The 23393-nt window shown below is 43.6% G+C and overlaps 1 protein-coding gene and 1 long non-coding RNA gene across 2 annotated transcripts in view; one reads left to right on the top strand and one right to left on the bottom strand.

Moving 5' to 3' along the window:
* LOC140105508 (uncharacterized) overlaps positions 1 to 21564 on the bottom strand; it is a 54610-nt gene extending 33046 nt beyond the window's left edge. Inside the window, exons 1-2 of the long non-coding RNA XR_011850582.1 lie at positions 21548 to 21564; positions 2023 to 2065 (exon numbers count right to left, since the gene is read on the bottom strand). This is a non-coding gene — a long non-coding RNA (uncharacterized lncRNA). The remainder of the gene's footprint in view (positions 1 to 2022; positions 2066 to 21547) is intronic.
* Positions 763 to 6302, top strand: LOC140105506 (beta-microseminoprotein-like). The gene is made up of 4 exons (XM_072129452.1): positions 763 to 833; positions 3651 to 3756; positions 4607 to 4712; positions 6064 to 6302. The coding sequence occupies exons 1-4, from the start codon at positions 831 to 833 to the stop codon at positions 6191 to 6193; spliced, it is 345 nt and encodes a 114-aa protein (XP_071985553.1). The 5' UTR covers positions 763 to 830; the 3' UTR covers positions 6194 to 6302.
* Positions 21565 to 23393: the final 1829 nt, after the last annotated feature.

The following is a 23393-nucleotide window of genomic DNA, read 5'->3' as shown; positions in this document are numbered from 1 at the left end:
TAAAAAAAACTGTTTTGTCAAAAATTAAGCTATAAGTAGCAAAAAGAAATATGGATCTGCAACATCCCTGCCAATGCAAGGCGAAGTTGTTGCGAATAAGCCCCTAATATGTGTGTTCCCCTAATAGAGAGTCTGATGTTTGTATTTTGTACCTAGTCCAACAACAACCCAGGTGCCTGTCTCCAGGACCATGGTTGGTTTGTCCCCTACACTGCACATAGCCAGCACTTCTAAGCTGGGGTCGTTGCCTGCTTAGAAGTGCCTTATTTTTGCACAGCGTTGCCTCCGGCTGGTCCCTGCTACGGCTGTAACATCAAGGGCGCCTCATCCATCTAGCAGGGACACATACTACAGACTCTAAGGGCTGCTCCAGGGAGAATCAATACCCAGCCTCTCCCTCTATATCATTTCTTGCCAACACCACCTGCTGGAGACCTGCCAGGCTGTAGGACAGCCCTCCGGTCCCCATACCAAGCCCCGTGACACTAGCGTGCCTACGCCGCAACCGGCAGCCACTCTGGGCCCCGGCTGCCTCCAGGCCCCAAGAAAAGGCTAGGCCCTGGTGGGGGATGTTGCAGATCCAGTTTCCCCAGGCACATGCCAGAACACACAAATTGGTGTATGTCATTCAGCATTTTGCACCTGGTGAATATTAATGCAGAGCAATAAAGTGGTAAACACTATGTGATCAAATATAATGGAGTGAAAAGTCAATATTGCTTTTTCCCAGGAAATCCGTTTATTACTAATGTCTATGTGAGTCACCACCAAGGTATAAATATGTTACACAAGATGAAAAAAAACATCAAAACTAGCAAACGAGTTCCAGGATGGTGAGTGTATTCTATTCTCAACAGTATCTTTACATTGTAATTGTACAGCTATGATCCATTTATTAACTTATTCAGCATATATTATCAGAATAATTATGCCTGTATCTGCATAGTAGTACTGTTTATAATGGTTTGTTAACCTTCTAGATCCTCTAAGTTTGTGCCTTTTATTTTTATCTGTCTTTTAAATCTTATTGCACAATTGGGAAGGTGTTAAGGAAGATTTTAAACTTCTAAAGTAACTCTTCTACCTATGTCATCCTCTGTTTGTAAGATATAGTTAAGGATGTGCTGATATGGATTTTTCATATAAGCAACTCTGTGCTCTTTGCCTACTATAGACCTTTATCCTCAGATCTGGTGACCATTCTTATGTGTTTTGTCTTTTACTTTGTGTCTGCTCTCCAGCACAAATAGGAATTATCAACCATCTTTCCCTTACCACTTCGGGAAGCTGGGGCAATCAGGCAGGGACTGCTAGAAAGGGTGTTAAATATCAGGGCCCCTGTCAGTTGGTAGATCCTTACAGTAACTTTGTATAGCCCATCCTCAGGACACTGACATTAGTATCACCTTTCATCCCTGAATAAAGAAGCAAGGGACATTCACAACAGTTGCATCAACTTAAATCTTTCAGACCACTCTATAATTGCTACTTGTATCTAGCCCACACACTGTATAAAATTTCCCTTCATGTTCCCCTTTTATAGCCCTCCCCCACATACTATGGGGCAGATTTACTTACCCGGCCCATTCGCGATCCAGCGGCGCGTTCTCTGCGGTGGATTCGGGTCTTCCGGCGATTCACTAAGGCAGTTCCCCCGACATCTACCAGGTGTCGCTGCTGCGCTGAAGAGCATCGGAACGCACTGGAGTTCACCGAGCCGGGCTGAGTGAAGGTAAGCACACTTTTTTTTTTTCAATGCGGAGGTTTCTCCGAATCCGTCGGGTTATCGCTCGGTCACACCCCCCAATTTCCGTCACGTGCATGGCGGCGCCGATGCATCACAATCCGATCGCGTGCGCCAAAACCCGGGGCAATACAGGGAAAATCGGCGCAAATCTGAAATGTTCTGGTAACACGTCGGGAAACCGCGAATCGGGCCCTTAGTAAATGACCCCCAATGTTCCATTACTGTGGCCCACCTCCTATTTGCTAAAAAAAAAAAAAAAAAAATCTGATACTCACAACTGGTTCCCAGCTCCACATCTTGCTTTGTAAGGGGTGAAATCTAGAACCAAACACAGAAATTCTGTTTATAATCCTGTGAGTATTGTCACTACAAAAATTCTTCGAGAACTCAAATTGCATAGAAATAATTTTTTGTGGAGGTACAAAAAACTGCAAAAAAGCTACAGTAATCCTGGCAGGTATTTTGCTGGTTTAAAATTTTTCTTGTACAGAAAAATCAGCAGTTTGTAGCCATAACCATAACTGTCTTCCGGTCATTCGTGCATGCCATGAATTGCGATAATATATGTGCATAAAATTCCAAAATCATGAAGCTAGTACTATAATCTGCCACATGACTGATACTTATTGTACCACATTGTGTTTAAAACGTGATTGGTCCCGGCTCCATGTAGCTGCCATTCGAAGTGGGAGACCAAGATTAAGCAGCGACCACCCTTCCAGATTTACAAAGAGGTTGGAGCCTCTTGGTAAATGCGACATGTAATACGACTAGGGGCAATGAAGGCTGGGGTTTAAAATGCCAGTCTTAGCAAATCCCCCCATTGCTTTAAAATTGTATTAACCCTTTGTTGCTTAATAAAGATTTGTTATAATTTCATACTTTCAGGATCAGTGGTAGTGGGCCCTCTGTACCACCGTGGACAATGACGTAAGCTGACGCCTGGAAGAGGAGTCTTAGTGGCACCTAGTTTTCTCCAGAGATGCCGCAAAGCAGGTTGGACTTGATGTGGCGTGTTACCACCAGGTCGCTCCGCAGGCGCGACTTTGTCCGCGGTGGCGGCCAAGGCGAAGTACAGTCATAGAGCAGAATCATAGTTGGAGACAGGAAGGAGGTCAGAGCAGGCTGCAGGGGATCATATTCGGAGATGTAGCGGAAGGTCAGGACAGACAGCATAGGAGCATAGTCAGGGACGAAACCGGGGTCACAACGGGAAATCACCAAACAATCACAGAGCATAGGAACAAACTTTTCACTATGGCACACAAAGATCCGGCGGGGCATAAGGGAAGAGGCTGGCTACTCATTAGATTGCCAGATGGCCAGCGCCAATTAACGGCACCTAGGAAGCGGGGATGCTTGTGCCGGATTGTGGGACACAGGGCTGGATCGCGGACAGGTAAGTAAGCCTGCTGCAATGCTGAGGGGGTACATGGAGAGACACAGGCATGCCTGTTTGTAAATGAGGAAACCCCAACAAAATTAAAGTGTCCATCTATTATTAGCCCTACTATCCAGTGTAAGAACTGTACTTTTTATTAACTATAGATTGTGATATTAAAAAAAAAAATTGTGATATTCCTAAAATATATCTTTGGCATAAAAACTATTAACAATTTATTAGCAGCTCTAACATCGCCGACTCTCCTACTTATGTATGTGCAGAGCTAAAGGGTGCATATAGTAAAGTAGACAGCATGCCTTTTTATTCCATTTTCCCATAGGTTTCTCCACACAAGAAAAAAGGATCAGAAAAAATTATGTTTTCAATGTAGCAACAAAAACAAAGGAAATTCCTTTGCTGTGTTTATAAAAATATTCCAAAATGTTGAAGAATTCATCAGAATTTAATTGCGGAAATTCTGCTTATCTTAAAATGTTTTTTTAATCATGTGTGTTTCAGAAATTTCTTGTGGCACTTGCATTCAGTGCTGGAATCTTGGTGATCACATGCAATGCTGCTTGTTTCCATACTGATATCAAAATGGGGCCTGGTGAAAAGATTAAAGGTTAGTTTTACATATCATTCAGAATGGATTGATTGTCTAGTTTGTATTTCTGCCTTTCCTCTTACCCCACGTGAGTTCTTACACAGTATAATACTCAAATACATCACTGATTATATCACTGAAAAATAGAAACATGGAAAAGATAACTGTTATTTAATCCTTGAAGATGTTTGCAGTTCTTGCTGTGAGATATATTGCAAAAACAGTGTCCTGAAATATAAATATGTCCATATAAATGAATGCAGTATCGGTTAGTTGTCCATTAAGTCCATTAGGAGACACTGTTTTCAGTCTATAAATCTACTCAGTTTCTTTTTGTAATAGCCTTCTATCACAGTTGCCCCTATGTATAAAGGTGGGAAACACCTCTGGTACTAAAAAATCAATACACTTGTTGTTACCACCATGATGTTCATGTCCAGCAAGAGGTTTGTTCTGTGTATTGGTATATCCCTTAAATGTTTTAGTATGTGAGTTTTAAATTCCCTGATGCTTTTCCCTTATCTTAGTCCACATGAACATGTGCATAGATATACGACTCGGGGAGTACAGCAAAGTCTCTGGCCTGAAAGGTCCTTCCTGTACAAAGAGGAACACCTTCTAAACCATTTGCACACTTTGCATTTATAACTTTTAAATGTCCCCATCTGCCTATTCGTCAACCATGTTTCCTGAATCGGTGGGGGGGATCAAATTTGGGGATTAAATGCAGTTGGTGGTGGAACAAATTGTACCATTCTTCCCATCTAATCTGAAGGATCTGTGGATTGTACTGTAGACAAATCTTTTTCCAACTGTCTCAGTTTGTGTAATAACCTTAAAGGAATATTTTCGTTATTTTTGTTTCTAGGGTGTACCTATGGTGACATAATATATCCGTTTGATAGTAAATGGAGAACCGAGGAATGTTACGACTGTTGGTGTTTTTCTGATGGAAACTATAAATGCTGCCAAGCGTAAGATTAACCTTCCTGAAAATTTAATCCTAATAAATCTTATTGCTTTTGGGGTTGCCGCTAGTTGCTATAGCAGCCCAGGGTCTGGTATAGAGCCTGTGAGATCCTGACACTGATAGGATCCTACAGGTTCTGTGTTTTGTAACAAGCAAGTTTTGTAATAAACAAGCAATCAGATGAATAAAAATGCCCCAAAGCCCTCAAAACGTAAAAAGTTACATGTAATGGGTGAAATAGTGAAATCATCACACAACCCCTACACATATGGTATCATCGCATCTGTAACAACAAGTACAATAAAACTATGTCATTATTGAACCTGTATGATAAAATTCTAAAAAGTGATGACATTTCTTGTTCCACAAAAATGCAATAAAAACTGATCAAGAAACTGATTTATTCCACAATAGTACTGTTGTAAAGTAAATCCCACAAACAAAAAGCCCTGAGAAAAAATCAGCTCCATAAACAAAAAATAAAAGTGCTAAACCTCTTGAAAGTTGGCCATGCAAAAAATATAGATTTTTTTCCAATATTGCTTTCTTCTGCGAATTTCGGAAAATGTAAGAAGAATATAGAAAAAAGTGTAAAGTGAAATAACTGTACAAACCCATAGAATAAAGACAATGGGGCACATTTACTTACCCGGTCCGTTCGCGATCCAGCGGCGCGTTCTCTGCACTGGATTCGGGTCCGGCCGGGATTCATCAAAGCAGTTCCTCTGACGTCCACCAGGTGGCGCTGCTGCGCTGAAGTCCGCTGGAATGCCTCGAAATACACCGGCCTATCCAAGATGAAGGTGAGTGAAATTTTCGCGACACAAATTTTTTTTTAAATGCGGCGGTTTTTCCGAATACGTCGGGTTTTCGTTCGGCCACGCCCCCCGATTTCCGTCGCGTGCATACCGGCGCCGATGCGCCAAATTCCGATCGCGTGCGCCAAAAACCCGGGGCAATTCAGGTACAATCGCGCAAATCGGAAATATTCGGGTAACACGTCGGGAAAACGCGAATCGGGCCCTTAGTAAATGACCCCCAATATGTTTGTCTATACATTGAAAACAATGGGAAAATCAAAAATACATTGAATCCCACAAAAGAGAAGCAATAAAATGGCTACAGTAACAGAAAACCAAGTATTTTATAGATTGCTAAAAAATGTTACATCCTATAGTGAAAAAGTGGCGACCGCATGGTGCTGCTTCCCTTCCCTTAATGTCACACTTACCATACTAAATCCCCAAAACATTTACATGGCCTGTTTGTACAAATTCTGTAACCATAATAATTTATATCATGAGTTATGTTTTTATTAACCAGTTAATACTATTTTTTTTTAACTATTTCTCTAGTTATGGCACACCAGTAGACTATGATAAGGAGAATTGCATCTCGGTGTTTGACAGAAAAAACTGTGTTTACAAAGTGACTCGTATTGACGATCCAACCACAGAGTGCGAAATATATGGAATGGTGGGATGAACAGAATATCTTCCATTTCCATCCAATACTCATCTTTATAATGGAAAAACGGTCAAATGGAATCTAATTGTACTGCTTGACATTGAATATAAAACTCACGTTTGTCTTATATCTGTCTCATCTTTTAATAATAATAAATAATGGGGTATAATATTGGCCACACTTTAGAATTTAGGTTATATTACTCTCTTTTATATTTCACAAGGATGTAAGGGGCAGACCTTAGGGAGTTAATTGGTCCTTGATTTAGCTTCCTTCTTAATGGCACTAACTAAATGGCTTAAAAAAGCACTATATATACAGAGACAAATGCAGCATGGTGGCACAGTGGTTAGCACTACAGCCTTGCAGCGCTGGGGTCCGGAATTCAAGTTCCATCCAGGTCAACAACTGCAAAGAGTTTGTATGTTCTCTACATGTTTTTTGTGGGTTTTCTCTGGGTCTCCGGTTTCCTCCCACACTCCAAAACATACTGATAGGTTGATTGTGAGCCCCATTGGGGACAGGGACAGATTTGTTAAGCTCTGTGTAGCTCTGTGTAATTTGTGTGCGCCATATAGATAAAGGAACTATTATTATTATGGATGGTAATCTAGATACCAGAGACACCACATATGTAAATGATCTAAAAACAATAGTGTATGTTGTTTAACCCATTTTTCCCTTTTTATGTTTCCATTTTTTCACGTTCCCCATTTTAAAAAAAAATTTTATTTTTCTAAGAACAGAGCTCTGTGAAGGCTTGTTTTCTGTGTAACAAATGTAGAGATGAGCAAAGGGATTGGATTGCTTTTCGAATTTCTGAATAAAACTTTTTTTTTCTTTTGCATGAATTTGATGAGTGCCAAGTTTTGATTTACATATGCTCATTGTGTATTCCTAAGTGAATATATTGTAAAATGAGTAAAATAGCCGTATTTTAAGCTTTTTCAAAAGTTAGAGATAGTCTAAGGCAAATACTTAAAATGTAAATGAGATGATTGAACACTGATCAAAACCCTATCAATCCTACACAAATGCTTTTAGATTGTAGAAAGATTATGTAGAGACCTAGTGGGGCAAGGTATGGACGAAATTAGAAAATCTTATGAGATCATATTATTTGGTGGCAGGTAAAATGTATAACAAACTGGGAGAATGGCCCTTTGTTACCTTAATATCTTAAAAATCCTTGGTGACAAAGTTATGACCAGGAAACCCACAACAGTCACAGAACTGTGTAAGAGACTGGAAGAAGAGTGGACCAAAATCCCACCAGAATCGTGTGAAAGACCGGTGATATCCTGTAGCTGCAGATGTGCTAAAGTCATTCACAGCAGACCTGTGCACATCCTACTAATTGGTGACTAGTGTACCTTTAACCCCTTACCGACATGTGACGTAGTATTATGTCACATGCTGGAACGGGTGCATGGAGAGGGCTCACGGGCTGAGCCCTCTCCATAGCCGGTAAGTCTTTGCTGCATATTGCCTTTGGTGTTTTCCCGCTGTTGGCGGCTTCAAAAAGATTGCGGCGCATGAGCGACGCCATCTTTCCGAGGATTGTCGCTCCACGTGACATCATCGGGGAGCGGTGATCCATCGCCATGGTAGCCTTGCGTCTTCCGAAGACCCGAGGCTACTTCGTGTTAACCCATGCATTACAATGTGCTACCAGCACATTGTAATGTATTTGGAGTAAAATCCACTTATACTGCCATTTTCATTTTTCACTTATACTGCCACTTATACTGCCATTTTTTCCCATTTCCCAGTACACGGCATGGAATATACAATACCACCATTTTGAAGTGTAATTTGTTACACAGAAAATAAGCCGTCACACAGCTCTGTACATGGAAAAATAAAAAAGTTATAGATTTTTGAAGGTGGGGAGTGAAAAATGAAAACGCAAAAACTAAAAAGGGCTGCGGCGTTAAGCGGTTAATTATAATATTTCTTTGTGCTACAGTCATTGATGTTGTCTAATTATGATCACATTTTTTGGCAAAATAAAGGTGTTGTGTTGATATTAGAGATGGGCGAATTTATCAAAATTCGGTTTGACCAGGTTCGCCGAATTTTCTAAGAAAATTTATTTAGAACCGGCTCGAATCCGGCATTTGACGTACAATGAGGAAAACATGTGCCCCACAAACCTTGTTAACCCAAATTTTCAAATTTTACTGGGCCCTTGTTGTTTAATTTAGATTAAATAAGTGATTACAAAAAATATGCATTACTTCTCCCCTTCAGCTGCCGCTGATTCCAATCTCCAGGGTGGGAAAGTCTTCAGTCTCAGATCAATGTAATAAGAGTCTGTGTTCACCTCATTACTAAATCATAACTAGGTGTGGGGGAACGGACATAGCTCTTTTAGTAACCATTAGGGCTTATTTACTAAGGGTCCCTTAGTAATTTCCGTCGGGGATCGCGTCGCCGAGACAGGGATTTAGAAGAGCATTGTGTCACACGTAGAGATGAGCAAACACACTCGTCCGAGCTTGATGCTCGTTCGAGGTGACCCTGGAATATACTAGCCCCTGCCCGCGCTGCTCGCGTCATTCTCTGTCTGGATGCCATTAGGGAGAGAGCTGCTGCTGCTGCAGGGATAGTGTTAGGCTGTTATATTAGCTTACTGTTAGGCAGGAGTGAGTCGACAAGAACCCAACAGCCCTTGTTAGGGCTAGAATAGCGTTATATATTTTTTTTTTTTGGTTTGCTTGTGGCTGGCCTTGCTGGCACTAGTAGTGCAGCTAGTACCATATTGTGACGAATTTGCAGGGAGACTTGCGAACGTTATATTTAGCTTTTAGTGACACACATATCCATCTCAAACACCTAAGTGGGACAATTTATTATGGGGTTTGATTGAATTAGGCACAGTCTGCTTTTTCTCTTTTTTTTTTTTTACTTTTCTTTTTTTTTATAACCCAAAGTCATCAGGCACCACACAAAATCCAGTTGTGTGCTGTCAGTGTAGGCTAGAAACTAGCCATACGAGAACCCAACAGGCCTTCTTAGGGCTACAATAGCGTTATATATTTTATTTTTGGTTGATTTGCTTGTGGCTGGCCTTGCTGGCACTATTAGTGCAGCTAGCACCATATTGTGACGAATTTGCAGGGAGTCTTGCGAACATTCTGTTTAGCTCTTAGTGACACACATATCCATCTCAAACACCTAAGTGGGACAATTTATTAGGGGTTTGATTGAATTAGGCACAGTCTGCTTTTTCTTTTCTTTTTTTTTTTTTTTCAAAACTAAAAGTCATCAGGCACAGCACAAAATCCTGTTGTGTGCTGTCAGTGTAGATTAGAAACTAGCCATAGCAATAGGATAGCATCGTTTTGTTAAAAAAAAAACAAAAACACAAAAAAACACCAAAAAAACACCAAAAAAACACAGTTTTACAGTTTACACTTTAATTTTGAAAATGTTGAACCCGAGGTCTAGGGGTAGAGGATGAGGGCATGGGCGTCCAACTACTGCAGGGGTCAGAGCCCGTGGTCCTGGGCGGGGTGAGACACCACCTGCTGATGTGGGAGCAGGGGGACGCCACAGAGCTACATTCCCTAGGTTCATGTCTCAAGTTGAGGCCAGAACATTGCGATTGTGGATTGCGGACAATGCTTCTAGTCATTTGTCCACCAGTCAGTCTTCCACGCAGTCCACCCATGTCACCGAAATCAGCACTCCTCCAGCTCCTCCACCTCAGCCTTCTTCCCCCCAGTCTGCCCCCTCCCAGGGAAATTTGGCATTTGAACCGGCATACTCTAAGGAACTGTTTTCTGGACCCTTCCCAGAGTCACAAACCACTTGTCCGGTTGCTGCTGAGCTCTTTTCCGATGCCCAGGTTTTCCACCGGTCGCAGTCTGTAGGTGATGATGACATTGTTGACGTAGTGGAAGAAGTGTGTAAAGAGGTGTCGGACAATGAGGAGATACGGTTGTCAGACAGTGGTGAAGTTGTTGTCAGGGCAGGAAGTCCGAGGGGGGAGCAGACTGAGGGATCGGAGGATGATGAGGTGACAGACCCAAGCTGGGTTGATAGGCCGGGTGAACACAGTGCTTCTGAGACGGAGGCGAGTCCTCGAGGAGAACAGGTTGGAAGAGGCAGTGGTGGGGCCGGACGGAGAGGCAGGGCCAGAGCTGGTGCATCAGTGCCAAATGTTTCACGTAGTCAAGCTCCCGTGGCGAGGGCTAGATTTTCGGAAGTCTGGAGGTTCTTTAAAGAAACACCGGATGAGGTGTGCAAACTGTGCCACACCAGTATCAGCAGGGGTTCCACCACTACCAGCTTAACCACCATCAGTATGTGCAGGCATATGAATGCTAAACACCCCACTCAATGGAACCAAGGCCGTTCACCTCCGGGCGGGCACACCACTGCTTCTTCCCCTGTGTCACATGCTGCCTCAGCTAGTCAGCCCCCTGCCCAGGACCCCGGCCCAAACACCTCCCGTGCGAAAACCACACCTTCGCCTCCACGATCCTCCACAGCATCCACCAATGTCTCCATGCGCAGCGTTCAGCTCTCCATACCCCAGACGCTGGAGCGCAAGAGGAAGTACAGTGCAACCCACCCACACGCCCAAGCCCTCAACGTCCACATCTCCAAACTGCTTAGCCTGGAGATGCTGCCCTATAGGCTGGTAGAGACTGAGGCCTTTCGCAACCTCATAGCGGCGGCCGCCCCTCGGTATTCAGTCCCCAGCCGCCACTACTTTTCCCGATGTGCCGTCCCAGCCCTGCACCAGCATGTGTCAGACAACATCATCCGTGCCATGACCAACGCCGTTTCTGACACGGTCCACCTGACCACGGACACGTGGATGAGCGCTGCCGGGCAGGGCCACTATATATCGCTGACGGCAAATTGGGTTAACTTGGTGGAGGCTGGGACCGAGTCAATACTTACAAAAAACTTACCAAAATCTGTAAAAAAGAAATCAAATCAGCCAAAATACAAAATGAAAGACAGATGGCTAAAGATAGTAAAACAAATCCCAAGAAATTTTTTAAGTATATCAATGCAAAAAAAAAATGGGTCGGAACAGGTTGGACCTCTTTATTCTGAAAATGGGGCATCGGTGACTGGAGACCAAGAGAAGGCGGAGATACTTAATAGGTTTTTTAGCTCCGTTTATCCGATAGAAGAAAGAACTTCTGACGTGGGTGGTGCCAGTGCGGGTCATGGATCCTGTGATATACTAGACTGGCTGAATGTATACATGATCCAATCTAAGCTCAATAAAATCAATGTGTACAAAGCTCCTGGACCAGATGGGTTACACCCCAGAGTTCTTAAAGAACTCAGTTCTGTTATTGCTGTACCGCTGTCTAACAACTTCAGAGATTCCGTAATGTCTGGTGTGGTGCCAAGTGACTGGCGCAAGGCAAATGTGGTGCCAATATATAAAAAGGGCTCTAGAACTTCGCCAGGCAATTACAGGCCTGTAAGCTTAACTTCCATTGTGGGGAAAATACTGGAAGGGTTAGTAAAAGACTATATACTGGAGTATGTGACATCAAATAGTATAATAAGTGACAGCCAGCATGGGTTTACTAAGAATAGAAGTTGTCAAACTAACCTTATCTGCTTCTATGAAGAGGTGAGCAGGTGCCTGGATGGAGGAGCAGCTGTGGATATTGTGTTCTTGGACTTTGCAAAGGCATTTGACACTGTCCCTCATAGACGCCTGATGGGTAAAATTAGGGCTATTGGTTTGGCAGAAATCATTTGCAATTGGATTGCAAACTGGCTAAAGGATCATATCCAGAGAGTTGTGGTCAATTATTCCTACTTGGAATGGTCACCAGTTATGAGTGGTGTACCCCAGGGTTCTGTACTTGGCCCACTACTATTTAATATATTTATTAATGATGTTGAGGTAGGAATTAATAGCACTGTGTCTATTTTTGCAGATGACACCAAACTGTGTAGTGTAATACAGTCTATGGAGGATGTTCATAGGCTGCAGGGGGACTTAGACAAACTGAATGTTTGGTCATCCACTTGGCAAATAAGGTTTAATGTGGATAAATGTAAGGTTATGCACCTGGGGGCCAATAATCCAAAGGCAAAATATGTACTTGGGGGAGTAAATCTGGGAGAGTCCCTTGTTGAGAAGGACCTGGGGGTACTAGTAGATCATAAATTGAGTAACAGCATGTCAAGCAGCTGCCTCTAAAGCTAGTAGGATCTTGTCATGCATCAAAAGTGGAATGGACTCTCGTGATAGGGATGTAATATTACCACTCTACAAGGCATTGGTTCGGCCTCACCTGGAATATGCTGTCCAGTTCTGGGCACCGGTCCATAAAAAGGATGCCCTGGAGCTGGAGAGGGTTCAACGTAGAGCCACAAAAATGATAAGGGGTATGGAGGGTCTTAGTTATGAGGAAAGATTAAAACAACTAGATTTATTTAGTCTAAAAAAGAGACGACTACGAGGGGACATGATTAATTTATATAAATATATGAATGGTCCATACAAAAAATATGATGGTAAGTTGTTTCAGATTAAATCAAATCAAAAGACGAGGGGGCACTGTCTCCGTTTGGAGAAATCAAGGTTTAATCACCGGGGACGACAGGGCTTTTTTACTATAAGAACGGTAAATCTGTGGAATAGCCTGCCTCAGGCGCTGGTCACAGCAAGGACAGTAGAGAGCTTCAAGAAGGGTCTAGATGCCTTTTTAAACCTAAATAACATTGATGGTTATGTTATATAGAATTGTTTCCCCCAAAATCCCTTCCTCATCCAATCCCTTCCCTTCCTTGGTTGAACTTGATGGACAAGTGTCTTTTTTCAACCGTATAAACTATGAAACTATGAGTCTGACCCTGGGGCTGCTCATATACTGCTGACGCCGAGGATTGCGGGGCCAACCTCGGTCCAGGTCTCTCAGGCCTACTATGCCTCCTCCACCTCCTCCTCCGAATTACCATCCGTGGGCATGGCGCCATCAGTCGGTAGCTCTAGGCACAGCAGCAGTGCTGTCGCTAAGCGACAGCAGCTGGTGCTCAAACTGCTGAGCCTAGACTGATCTGTGGCTGGCACCGCTGAACCTGAAGCCAGGCATGGTTGTGTGTGACAACGGCCGTAACCTGGTGGCAGCTCGACAACTCGGCAGACTGACACATGTGCCATGCCTGGCCCATGTGTTAAATCTCATAGTTCAGCGTTTCCTCAAGACATACCCCAATCTGTCTGATTTGCTCACGAAGGTGCGCCACATCTGTGCGCATTTCAGGAAGTCCAGCACAGATGCTGCCACTCTCAGGGCAGTACAGCGCCGCCTCCAACTGCCCGCTCACCGACTGTTGTGCGACGTGCCCACGAGGTGGAATTCAACATTAGCCATGTTATCCAGAGTTTACCAGCAGCGCAGAGCGATTGTAGACTGCCAGATGTCAACTTCCACCAGAACTGGTAGTCAGGTCAGTCAGCTTCCTCAAGTCTACAATGAGGAGTGGACGTGGATGTCTGATATCTGTCAGGTGCTGAGTAACTTTGAGGAGTCAACACAGATGGTCAGCGGCAATGCCGCCATCATCAGCCTCACCATCCCGCTGCTTGGCCTGTTGAAAAACTCTCTGGTCAGCATGAAGTCGGAAGCTTTGCGCTCGTCACAAGAGACGGGGGAAGAAGATTCCTTTGTTGATAGCCAAAGCACCCTCAGGTCTGTTTCTCAGCGCATATCGGAGGAAGTGGAGGAGGAGAATGTTGGCGAGACGGAAGAGGGGAGCATTGCTCAGTCTTTCACTGTTCAGTGTGTAAGGGCAGAAGAAGAGGAGTTGGAGGAGGAGAAAATGGACAATCAGGCAAGTGAGGGGAGTGAATTCTTGCGCGTTGGGACTCTGGCGCATATGGCAGATTTCATGCTAGGCTGCCTATCCCGTGACCCTCGCGTTCAAAGAATTTATTCCAGCATCGATTACTGGATACTCCTGGACCCACGGTACAAGCAAAATCTTTCCACTCTCATCCCTGGAGAGGAAAGGAGTGTGAGAATGCATGAATACCAGCAGGCCCTGGTGCACAAGCTGAAACAGTATTTCCCTTCTGACAGCGCTAGTGGCAGAGGGTGTACTTCTGCGGGACAAGTAGCGAGGGAGAGTAGGCGACCAGGCAGCTTGTCCAGCACTGGCAGGGGTACGCTTTACAAGGCCTTTGCCAGTTTTATGTCACCCCAGCAAGACACTGTCACCTGTCCCCAGTCTCGACAGAGTAGGGCTGATCTTTACAGAAAGATGGTGAGGGAGTATGTAGCTGACCATACCATCGTCCTAAATGATCACACAGCTCCCTACAACTACTGGGTTTCAAAGCTGGACATGTGGCACGAACTGGTGCTGTACGCCTTGGAGGTTCTTGCCTGCCCTGCCGCTAGCGTGTTGTCCGAGCGGGTTTTCAGTGCAGCTGGTGGCATCATCACCGATAAGCGTACACGCCTGTCGACTGACAGCGCTGACAGGCTGACGCTTATCAAGATGAATAAAGCCTGGATTTCTCCGCATTTCCATTCTCCACCAGGTGAAAGAAGCTGAACCTGAATAATGTATGCACTCCTCCTCCTCATTGTCCTCCTTCTCCTCCTCTTTGTACACTAAAGCAGAGGAAACTGGCTATTTTTTTGCCAGGGCCAACTGGCTCTGGCTATAGTACTCTATGTATTTAATTTTTCTGGAGGGCCAACTACCCTGTCCTCTGTTTTAAACAATTTTTGGGAGTGCCACATACAGGCACTCAATCTATGTAATTTTTCTGGAGGACCAGCTACCTGCTCCTCTGGTTTGAAAACTTTTTTGGACTGCCACATACAGGCACTCAATTTATTTAATCTTTTTGGAGGACCAGCTACCTGCTCCTCTGCTTTGAAAACTTTTTTGGACTGCCACATACAGGCACTCAATCTATGTAATTTTTCTGGAGGACCAGCTACCTGCTACTCTGGTTTGAAAACTGTTTTGGACTGCCACATACAGGCACTCAATTTATTTAATCTTTTTGGAGGACCAGCTACCTGCTCCTCTGGTTTGAAAACTGTTTTGGACTGTCACATACAGGCACTCAATCTATGTAATTTTTCTGGAGGACCAGCTACCTGCTCCTCTGGTTTGAAAACTTTTTTGGACTGCCACATACAGGCATTCAATCTATGTAATTTTTCTGGAGGACCAGCTACCTGCTCCTCTGGTTTGAAAACTTTTTTGGACTGCCACATACAGGCACTCAATTTATTTAATCTTTTTGGAGGACCAGCTACCTGCTCCTCTGCTTTGAAAACTTTTTTGGACTGCCACATACAGGCACTCAATCTATGTAATTTTTCTGGAGGACCAGCTACCTGCTACTCTGGTTTGAAAACTGTTTTGGACTGCCACATACAGGCACTCAATTTATTTAATCTTTTTGGAGGACCAGCTACCTGCTCCTGTGGTTTGAAAACTGTTTTGGACTGTCACATACAGGCACTCAATCTATGTAATTTTTCTGGAGGACCAGCTACCTGCTCCTCTGGTTTGAAAACTTTTTTGGACTGCCACATACAGGCATTCAATCTATGTAATTTTTCTGGAGGACCAGCTACCTGCTCCTCTGGTTTGAAAACTTTTTTGGACTGCCACATACAGGCACTATCCAAATTAAATTGTCTCCATAGCAGCCTTCACACGTCGTCTTTTTAGCTGCCTTCACACATTGGGGCACATTTACTTACCCGGCCCATTCGCGATCCAGCGGCGCGTTCTCTGCACAGGATTCGGGTCCGGCTGGGATTTAAGATGGTAGTTCCTCCGCCGTCCACCAGGTGGCGCTGCAGCGCCGAAAATAATCTTAACGCCCCGGAATGCACCATCCCATAGAAGGTGAAGGTGAGCGCTCCCCAAGCGACACATTTTCGGTTTTTAAATGCGGCGGTTTTTCCGAATACGTCGGGTTTTCGTTCGTTCCCCTGCTCCCTCATAAGCAGGTGGTGTCTCACCCCGCCCAGGACCACGGCCTCTGACCCCTGCAGTAGTTGGACGCCCACGTCCCCGCCCTCGTCCTCTACCCCTAGCCCTCGGGTTAAACATTTTTAAAATGAGAGTTATAACTTTATTTTTTTTTTAACTTTTTTTTGGTTTTTTTTGTGTTTTTTGTTTTTTTTTGTGTTTTTTGTTTTTTTTTGTGTTTTTTGTTTTTTTTTGAGTTTTTAAAACCAAACAATGCTATCCTATTGCTATGGCTATTTTCTAGCCAAGTATCAAAGCACACTACTATGCCAGATGAGATGACACTGAGTTAGTGCCTAATTGAAATCCAACCCCTACAAAATTTTCCCACTTCGGTCTTTGCTATGGATATGTGCGTCACTAAGCGCAGAACACAGCGGTCGCAAGTCTCACTACAAATTGCTCAGAATTGGCTAGTACATGCACTGCAGAAAGTACAGCCACCAGCAGATCAACCAGAAATCAAATATATAGAACGCTACTGTAGGCGTAAGTAAGCTCTTTGTATTCTCCTATGGCTATTTTCTAGCCAAGTATCAAAGCACACTACTTTGCCAGATGAGATGACACTGAGTTAGTGCCTAATTGAAATCCAACCCCTACTAAATTTTCCCACTTCGGTCTTTGCTATGGATATGTGCGTCACTAAGCGCAGAACACAGCGGTCGCAAGTCTCACTACAAATTGCTCAGAATTGGCTAGTACATGCACTGCAGAAAGTACAGCCACCAGCAGATCAACCAGAAATCAAATATATAGAACGCTACTGTAGGCGTAAGTAAGCTCTTTGTATTCTCCTATGGCTATTTTCTAGCCAAGTATCAAAGCACACTACTATGCCAGATGAGATGACACTGAGTTAGTGCCTAATTGAAATCCAACCCCTACTAAATTTTCCCACTTCGGTCTTTGCTATGGATATGTGCGTCACTAAGCGCAGAACACAGCGGTCGCAAGTCTCACTACAAATTGCTCAGAATTGGCTAGTACATGCACTGCAGAAAGTACAGCCACCAGCAGATCAACCAGAAATCAAATATATAGAACGCTACTGTAGGCGTAAGTAAGCTCTTTGTATTCTCCTATGGCTATTTTCTAGCCAAGTATCAAAGCACACTACTATGCCAGATGAGATGACACTGAGTTAGTGCCTAATTGAAATCCAACCCCTACTAAATTTTCCCACTTCGGTCTTTGCTATGGATATGTGCGTCACTAAGCGCAGAACACAGCGGTCGCAAGTCTCACTACAAATTGCTCAGAATTGGCTAGTACATGCACTGCAGAAAGTACAGCCACCAGCAGATCAACCAGAAATCAAATATATAGAACGCTACTGTAGGCGTAAGTAAGCTCTTTGTATTCTCCTATGGCTATTTTCTAGCCAAGTATCAAAGCACACTACTATGCCAGATGAGATGACACTGAGTTAGTGCCTAATTGAAATCCAACCCCTACTAAATTTTCCCACTTCGGTCTTTGCTATGGATATGTGCGTCACTAAGCGCAGAACACAGCGGTCGCAAGTCTCACTACAAATTGCTCAGAATTGGCTAGTACATGCACTGCAGAAAGTACAGCCACCAGCAGATCAACCAGAAATCAAATATATAGAACGCTACTGTAGGCGTAAGTAAGCTCTTTGTATTCTCCTATGGCTATTTTCTAGCCAAGTATCAAAGCACACTACTATGCCAGATGAGATGACACTGAGTTAGTGCCTAATTGAAATCCAACCCCTACAAAATTTTCCCACTTCGGTCTTTGCTATGGATATGTGCGTCACTAAGCGCAGAACACAGCGGTCGCAAGTCTCACTACAAATTGCTCAGAATTGGCTAGTACATGCACTGCAGAAAGTACAGCCACCAGCAGATCAACCAGAAATCAAATATATAGAACGCTACTGTAGGCGTAAGTAAGCTCTTTGTATTCTCCTATGGCTATTTTCTAGCCAAGTATCAAAGCACACTACTATGCCAGATGAGATGACACTGAGTTAGTGCCTAATTGAAATCCAACCCCTACTAAATTTTCCCACTTCGGTCTTTGCTATGGATATGTGCGTCACTAAGCGCAGAACACAGCGGTCGCAAGTCTCACTACAAATTGCTCAGAATTGGCTAGTAAATGCACTGCAGAAAGTACAGCCACCAGCAGATCAACCAGAAATCAAATATATAGAACGCTACTGTAGGCGTAAGTAAGCTCTTTGTATTCTCCTATGGCTATTTTCTAGCCAAGTATCAAAGCACACTACTATGCCAGATGAGATGACACTGAGTTAGTGCCTAATTGAAATCCAACCCCTACTAAATTTTCCCACTTCGGTCTTTGCTATGGATATGTGCGTCACTAAGCGCAGAACACAGCGGTCGCAAGTCTCACTACAAATTGCTCAGAATTGGCTAGTACATGCACTGCAGAAAGTACAGCCACCAGCAGATCAACCAGAAATCAAATATATAGAACGCTACTGTAGGCGTAAGTAAGCTCTTTGTATTCTCCTATGGCTATTTTCTAGCCAAGTATCAAAGCACACTACTATGCCAGATGAGATGACACTGAGTTAGTGCCTAATTGAAATCCAACCCCTACTAAATTTTCCCACTTCGGTCTTTGCTATGGATATGTGTGCCACTAAGAGCTAAACACAACGGTAGCAAGTCCCCCTGCTAATTCCTCACAAAATGGTACTAGATGCAAATTAAAATAAAAAAAGTAGAACGTTATTGTAGCCCTAAGAAGGGCTGTTGGGTTCTTTGAGAATCACTCCTGCCTAACAGTAAGCTAATAGAACACCCTAACGCTTTCCCTGACCAGCAGCAGCTCTCTCCCTAGCGGCATCCAGACACAGAATGATCCGAGCAGCGCGGGCAGCGGCTAGTCTATCCCAGGGTCACCTGATCTGGCCAGCCAACCACTGCTATCGACGTGTAAGGGTACCACGTCATGCTGGGTGGAGTGCAGAGTCTCCTGGCTTGTGATTGGCTCTGTTTCTGGCCGCCAAAAAGCAAAACGGCGGGAGCTGCCATTTTCTCGAGCGGGCGAAGTATTCGTCCGAGCAACGAGCAGTTTCGAGTACCCTAATGCTCGACCGAGCATCAAGCTCGGACGAGCATGTTCGCTCATCTCTAAATATAAACACTGCAAAGAATTTCCTTTGTTTTTGTTGCTATGTTGAAAACATATTCTTTTCTGATCCTTTTTCTTGTGTGGAGAAACCTACAGGAAAAACGGAAAAAAAATTCATGCTGTCTACTTTACTAAATTCACCCTTTAGCTCTGCACATATATAAGTGGGAGAGTAGCCAATGTCGGCGATGTTAGAGCTGCTAATAAATTGCTAATTAGTTTTTATGCCAAACATATATTTTAGGAATATCACAAATCCTTTTATTGGATAGAAGGGCTAATAATAGTTGGACACTTTCTAGTTTTTTGGGGGTTTCCTCATTTACATACATAGGAGCAAGAAAAATGATGGGCACGTCTACTATGTGTCACAGGTGCTCCTGCGACCCCTTCTCAGGTCGCAGGTGCACCTGAGTGCCTCCATGTGCCCCCTCAGCGTTGCAGCAGGCTCATTTACTTGTCCGCGATCCAGTGCTGTTTCCCGCAATCCAGTGCACACGTCCCCGCCTCCTAGGGCGTGCGAGTCGTCTTTTTGAGATTTAAAGGGCCAGCGTGCTGTTATTTGGCTCTGGCCATCTGGCAATATAATAAATAGCCAGCCTCTTCCCTTATGCCCCTCAGGATGTTTGTGCCTCATGCCATAGTGAAAAGTTTGTTCCTTTGCTCTGTGATTGTTTGGTGAATTCCCGTTGTGACCCCAGTTCTGTCCCTGACTTTGCTCCTTTGCCGCCTGCCCTAACCTTATGCTACGTCCCTGACTACTGGCTACTGACTTTTTGTCTTCCCTGGATAATGATAGACCAGTGCAAAGGAATGGAATTGACTTCGTGGGAGTCCATGCAAACCCCCTAATGATAAACTCTACTCCTTGGTGTGCCACTGTGTTGCCTGGTCTAGTTTCTTTCCCTCAGTCTAGCACTAGAGAGTGGTGCTAGGAGGATGCATGTCTTCTCTACCCCCTTTGCTGCAGTTAAATCTCAAATTGCGCAAAATACTGAGCAAATTTCCATCCAAGTGAAAGGCAGCTACGGGACCAATCATGTATCTGTCATGTGGCAGATTATAGTACTAGCTTCATGGCTTTGGAATTTTAAGCAGATATATTACCCCAATGCATGCCATGCAAGAATGACCTGAAGGCAGTTATGGTTATGGTTGCAAACTGATGATTTTTCTGTACAAGAAAAATTTTAAACCAGCAAAATACCTGCCTGGATTTTTGTAGCTTTTTTGCCGATTTTTTGCACCCCCACAAAAAAAAATGCTATGCAATTTGAGTTCTCGAAGGACTTTTGTAGTGGCAATACTCCCTGCATTAAAAACAGAATTTTTGTGTTTGGTTTTAAATTCCACCACCTACAAGGCAAGATGTGGAGTCGGCAGAGTTATCCTGGACATCCTAGAGTGCTGGAAACCACATGTGACTATCCCTTTTTATATATATTTTTTTTTAAAAAGGAGGTGGCCACAATAATGGAGCATTGTATGTGGTGGAGGGCTATAAAAGGGGGACATGAAGGGAAACATTATGTAGTGTGTGAGCTAGATAAAAGTGGCAATTATTGAGGTGTCTGGAAGATTTTAGTTGATGCAACTATTGTGCATGTGCTTCTTTATTTAGGGATGAAAAGGTTAATGGAAACAACTTAAATTCTACAAGAGATACTAATGTCAGTGTCCTGAGGATGGGCTATACATAGTTACTGTAATGATCTACCAACTGACAGGTGACACTGACAGAGACAGTGGGCCCTGATATTTAACACCCTTTCCAGCAGACCCTGCCTGATTGCCTCGCCTTCCCAAGCGGTAAGGGAAAGAAAATCAACATTCCTACCTGTGCCAAAGAGCAGAACAAAGAAAAAGACAAAACAGATAAGAATGGTCACCAGATCTGAGGATATAGAATTATAGTAGGAAAAGAGTACAGAGTTGCTTACATGAAAAGTCCATATCAGCGCATCCTCAGCCATAGCTTACGAACAGAGGATGACATATGTATAAGAGTTACTTCAGAAGTTAAAAATCCTCCTTAAAACCTCCCCAATTGTGCAATAAGATTAAGGTAAAAACAAAAGGCACAAACTTAGAGGATCTGGAAGGTTAACAAACAATTATAAACAATACTACTATGCCAATATAAGCATAATTATTCTGATAATATATGATGAGTATGTTAATTGATCACAGTTGTATAATTACAATATGAAGATTTTGTTGAGAATAGAATACACTCACCATCCTGGAAGGCTTTTGCTAGTTTTAATGTTTTTTTATCTTGTGTAACATATTTATACCTTGGTGGTGACTCACAGGGACATTAGTAATAAACCGATTTCCTGGGAAAAAGCAATGTTGACTTTTCACTGCATTATATTTGATCACATTTAAAGTCGTGTTTACTACTTTATTGCTCTGCATCAATATTCACCAGGTGCAAAATGCTGAATGACATACACCAATTCTAATTGATCAAATAGTATGTTTTTTTAATTACTTTCTCTTATTTTGAACATTTATTCTCTCTGTGTGTGTACGTTTGTGTGCTATATGAAAATGAAAGGTTATCGCCCCTAGGCTAATACCTGATGAACTAAATTCACATATGAAGCAACAATCAAATGAGGTTTGTCATTTAGCAATTTGTATCTGGTGATAGATTTTCTTTTACTATTTTTTTTAATATCGTTACTTTTGTTACTTGATTCCATTTTAACCACAAGTATACAAATTATATTGTGTAGTAAATAAAGTGATCACACTTTGTGATGTCAAGATGTTATAAATAAAACACGTTTGTATCACTATTCACGTCTAGAGATGAGCGAGCCCTAAAATGCTCAGGTGCTCGTTATTCGAGACAAACTTTTCTCGATGCTCGAGTGCTCGTCTCGAATAACGAACCCCGTTGAAGTCAGTGGCAGACTTGAGCATTTTTCAAGGGGACCAAGGGTCTGCACAGGGAAGCTTGGCCAAACACCTGGGAACCTCAGAAAATGATGGAAACACCACGGAAATGGACAGGAAACAGCAGGGGCAGCATGCATGGATGCCTCTGAGGCTGCTTAATCGCACCATTATGCTAAAATTATGGGCAACAGCATGGCCATGACAGAGTGACCGAATGAGGCTAGATAGCATCTAAAACATCCAATAATTGACCCTAACACTTTAGGGGACGGCATGCAGAGGCAACGGCAGCAGCGGCAGGCTAGAGAGTGGCATGGCGACATACCCCAAATGGACTCAGTCTTCAAACCAATGGGTGGCAGAGAGGAACCAAAGGAGGTGAGCAAGAAGCGCTGAAATGATTTTCTATGTGAACAAAAGGTTGACGGTATATTTAGTCGATAACACAGCATGGTGGCGACATAGTAACCAAGTTCCATAACGTATCTGGTGAAACACCCGAAAAATGAGCCTGACACAGCTCGTTTGAAAAGGGGACGACATGTGGAGGCAGCCATGGAGACGACTTCCATGATTAAGAGTGACAGTATGGGGCATCCATATTGTGCTGCTATGATTGAAACTTCAGGTCTCCAGCATGGCGGCGACAGATGCGCTGAGTTTCATTATGTATCTGGTGAAACACCTGAAAATTCTGCCTGACAGCTCGTTTGATAAGGGGACGATGTGCTGTATATCCTCTTGCGCTATAGCGTCTGGGGTATAGAGAGTTGAAAGTTGCTCATGCAGACATTGGTGGACGCTGTGGAGGAGCGTGGAGGCAAAATGGACAGAAAACAGCAGGGGCAGCATGCATGGATGCCCCTGAGGCTGCCTAATCTTGGGATGGAGCTGGCGGTCCGCTGCCAGGCGAGCTTTCGCCTGTCCAAGCCCTTGTCTCTCGGCTCCTCCCCACCCAAAATGGGCCTGGGGGCCAGAAGCGTTTACTTTGAAAAAATTATCATTGTCAAAACAGGCGGGGTTGTTTGAATATTTCATCTAGGAATAAAGGAATAGCATAGCGGTTCTATTTATAATTGTTTTTTCGGAAATGGTTCCATGATTAAGAGCGACAGTATTGGACATCCATATTGCGCTGCTATGATTGAAACTTCAGGTCTCCAGCATGGCGGCG

Source organism: Engystomops pustulosus, chromosome 11 (assembly GCF_040894005.1).
Source record: "Engystomops pustulosus chromosome 11, aEngPut4.maternal, whole genome shotgun sequence".
Lineage (NCBI taxonomy): Eukaryota > Metazoa > Chordata > Amphibia > Anura > Leptodactylidae > Engystomops > Engystomops pustulosus.
This window is presented reverse-complemented; position numbering and strand designations above follow the sequence as displayed.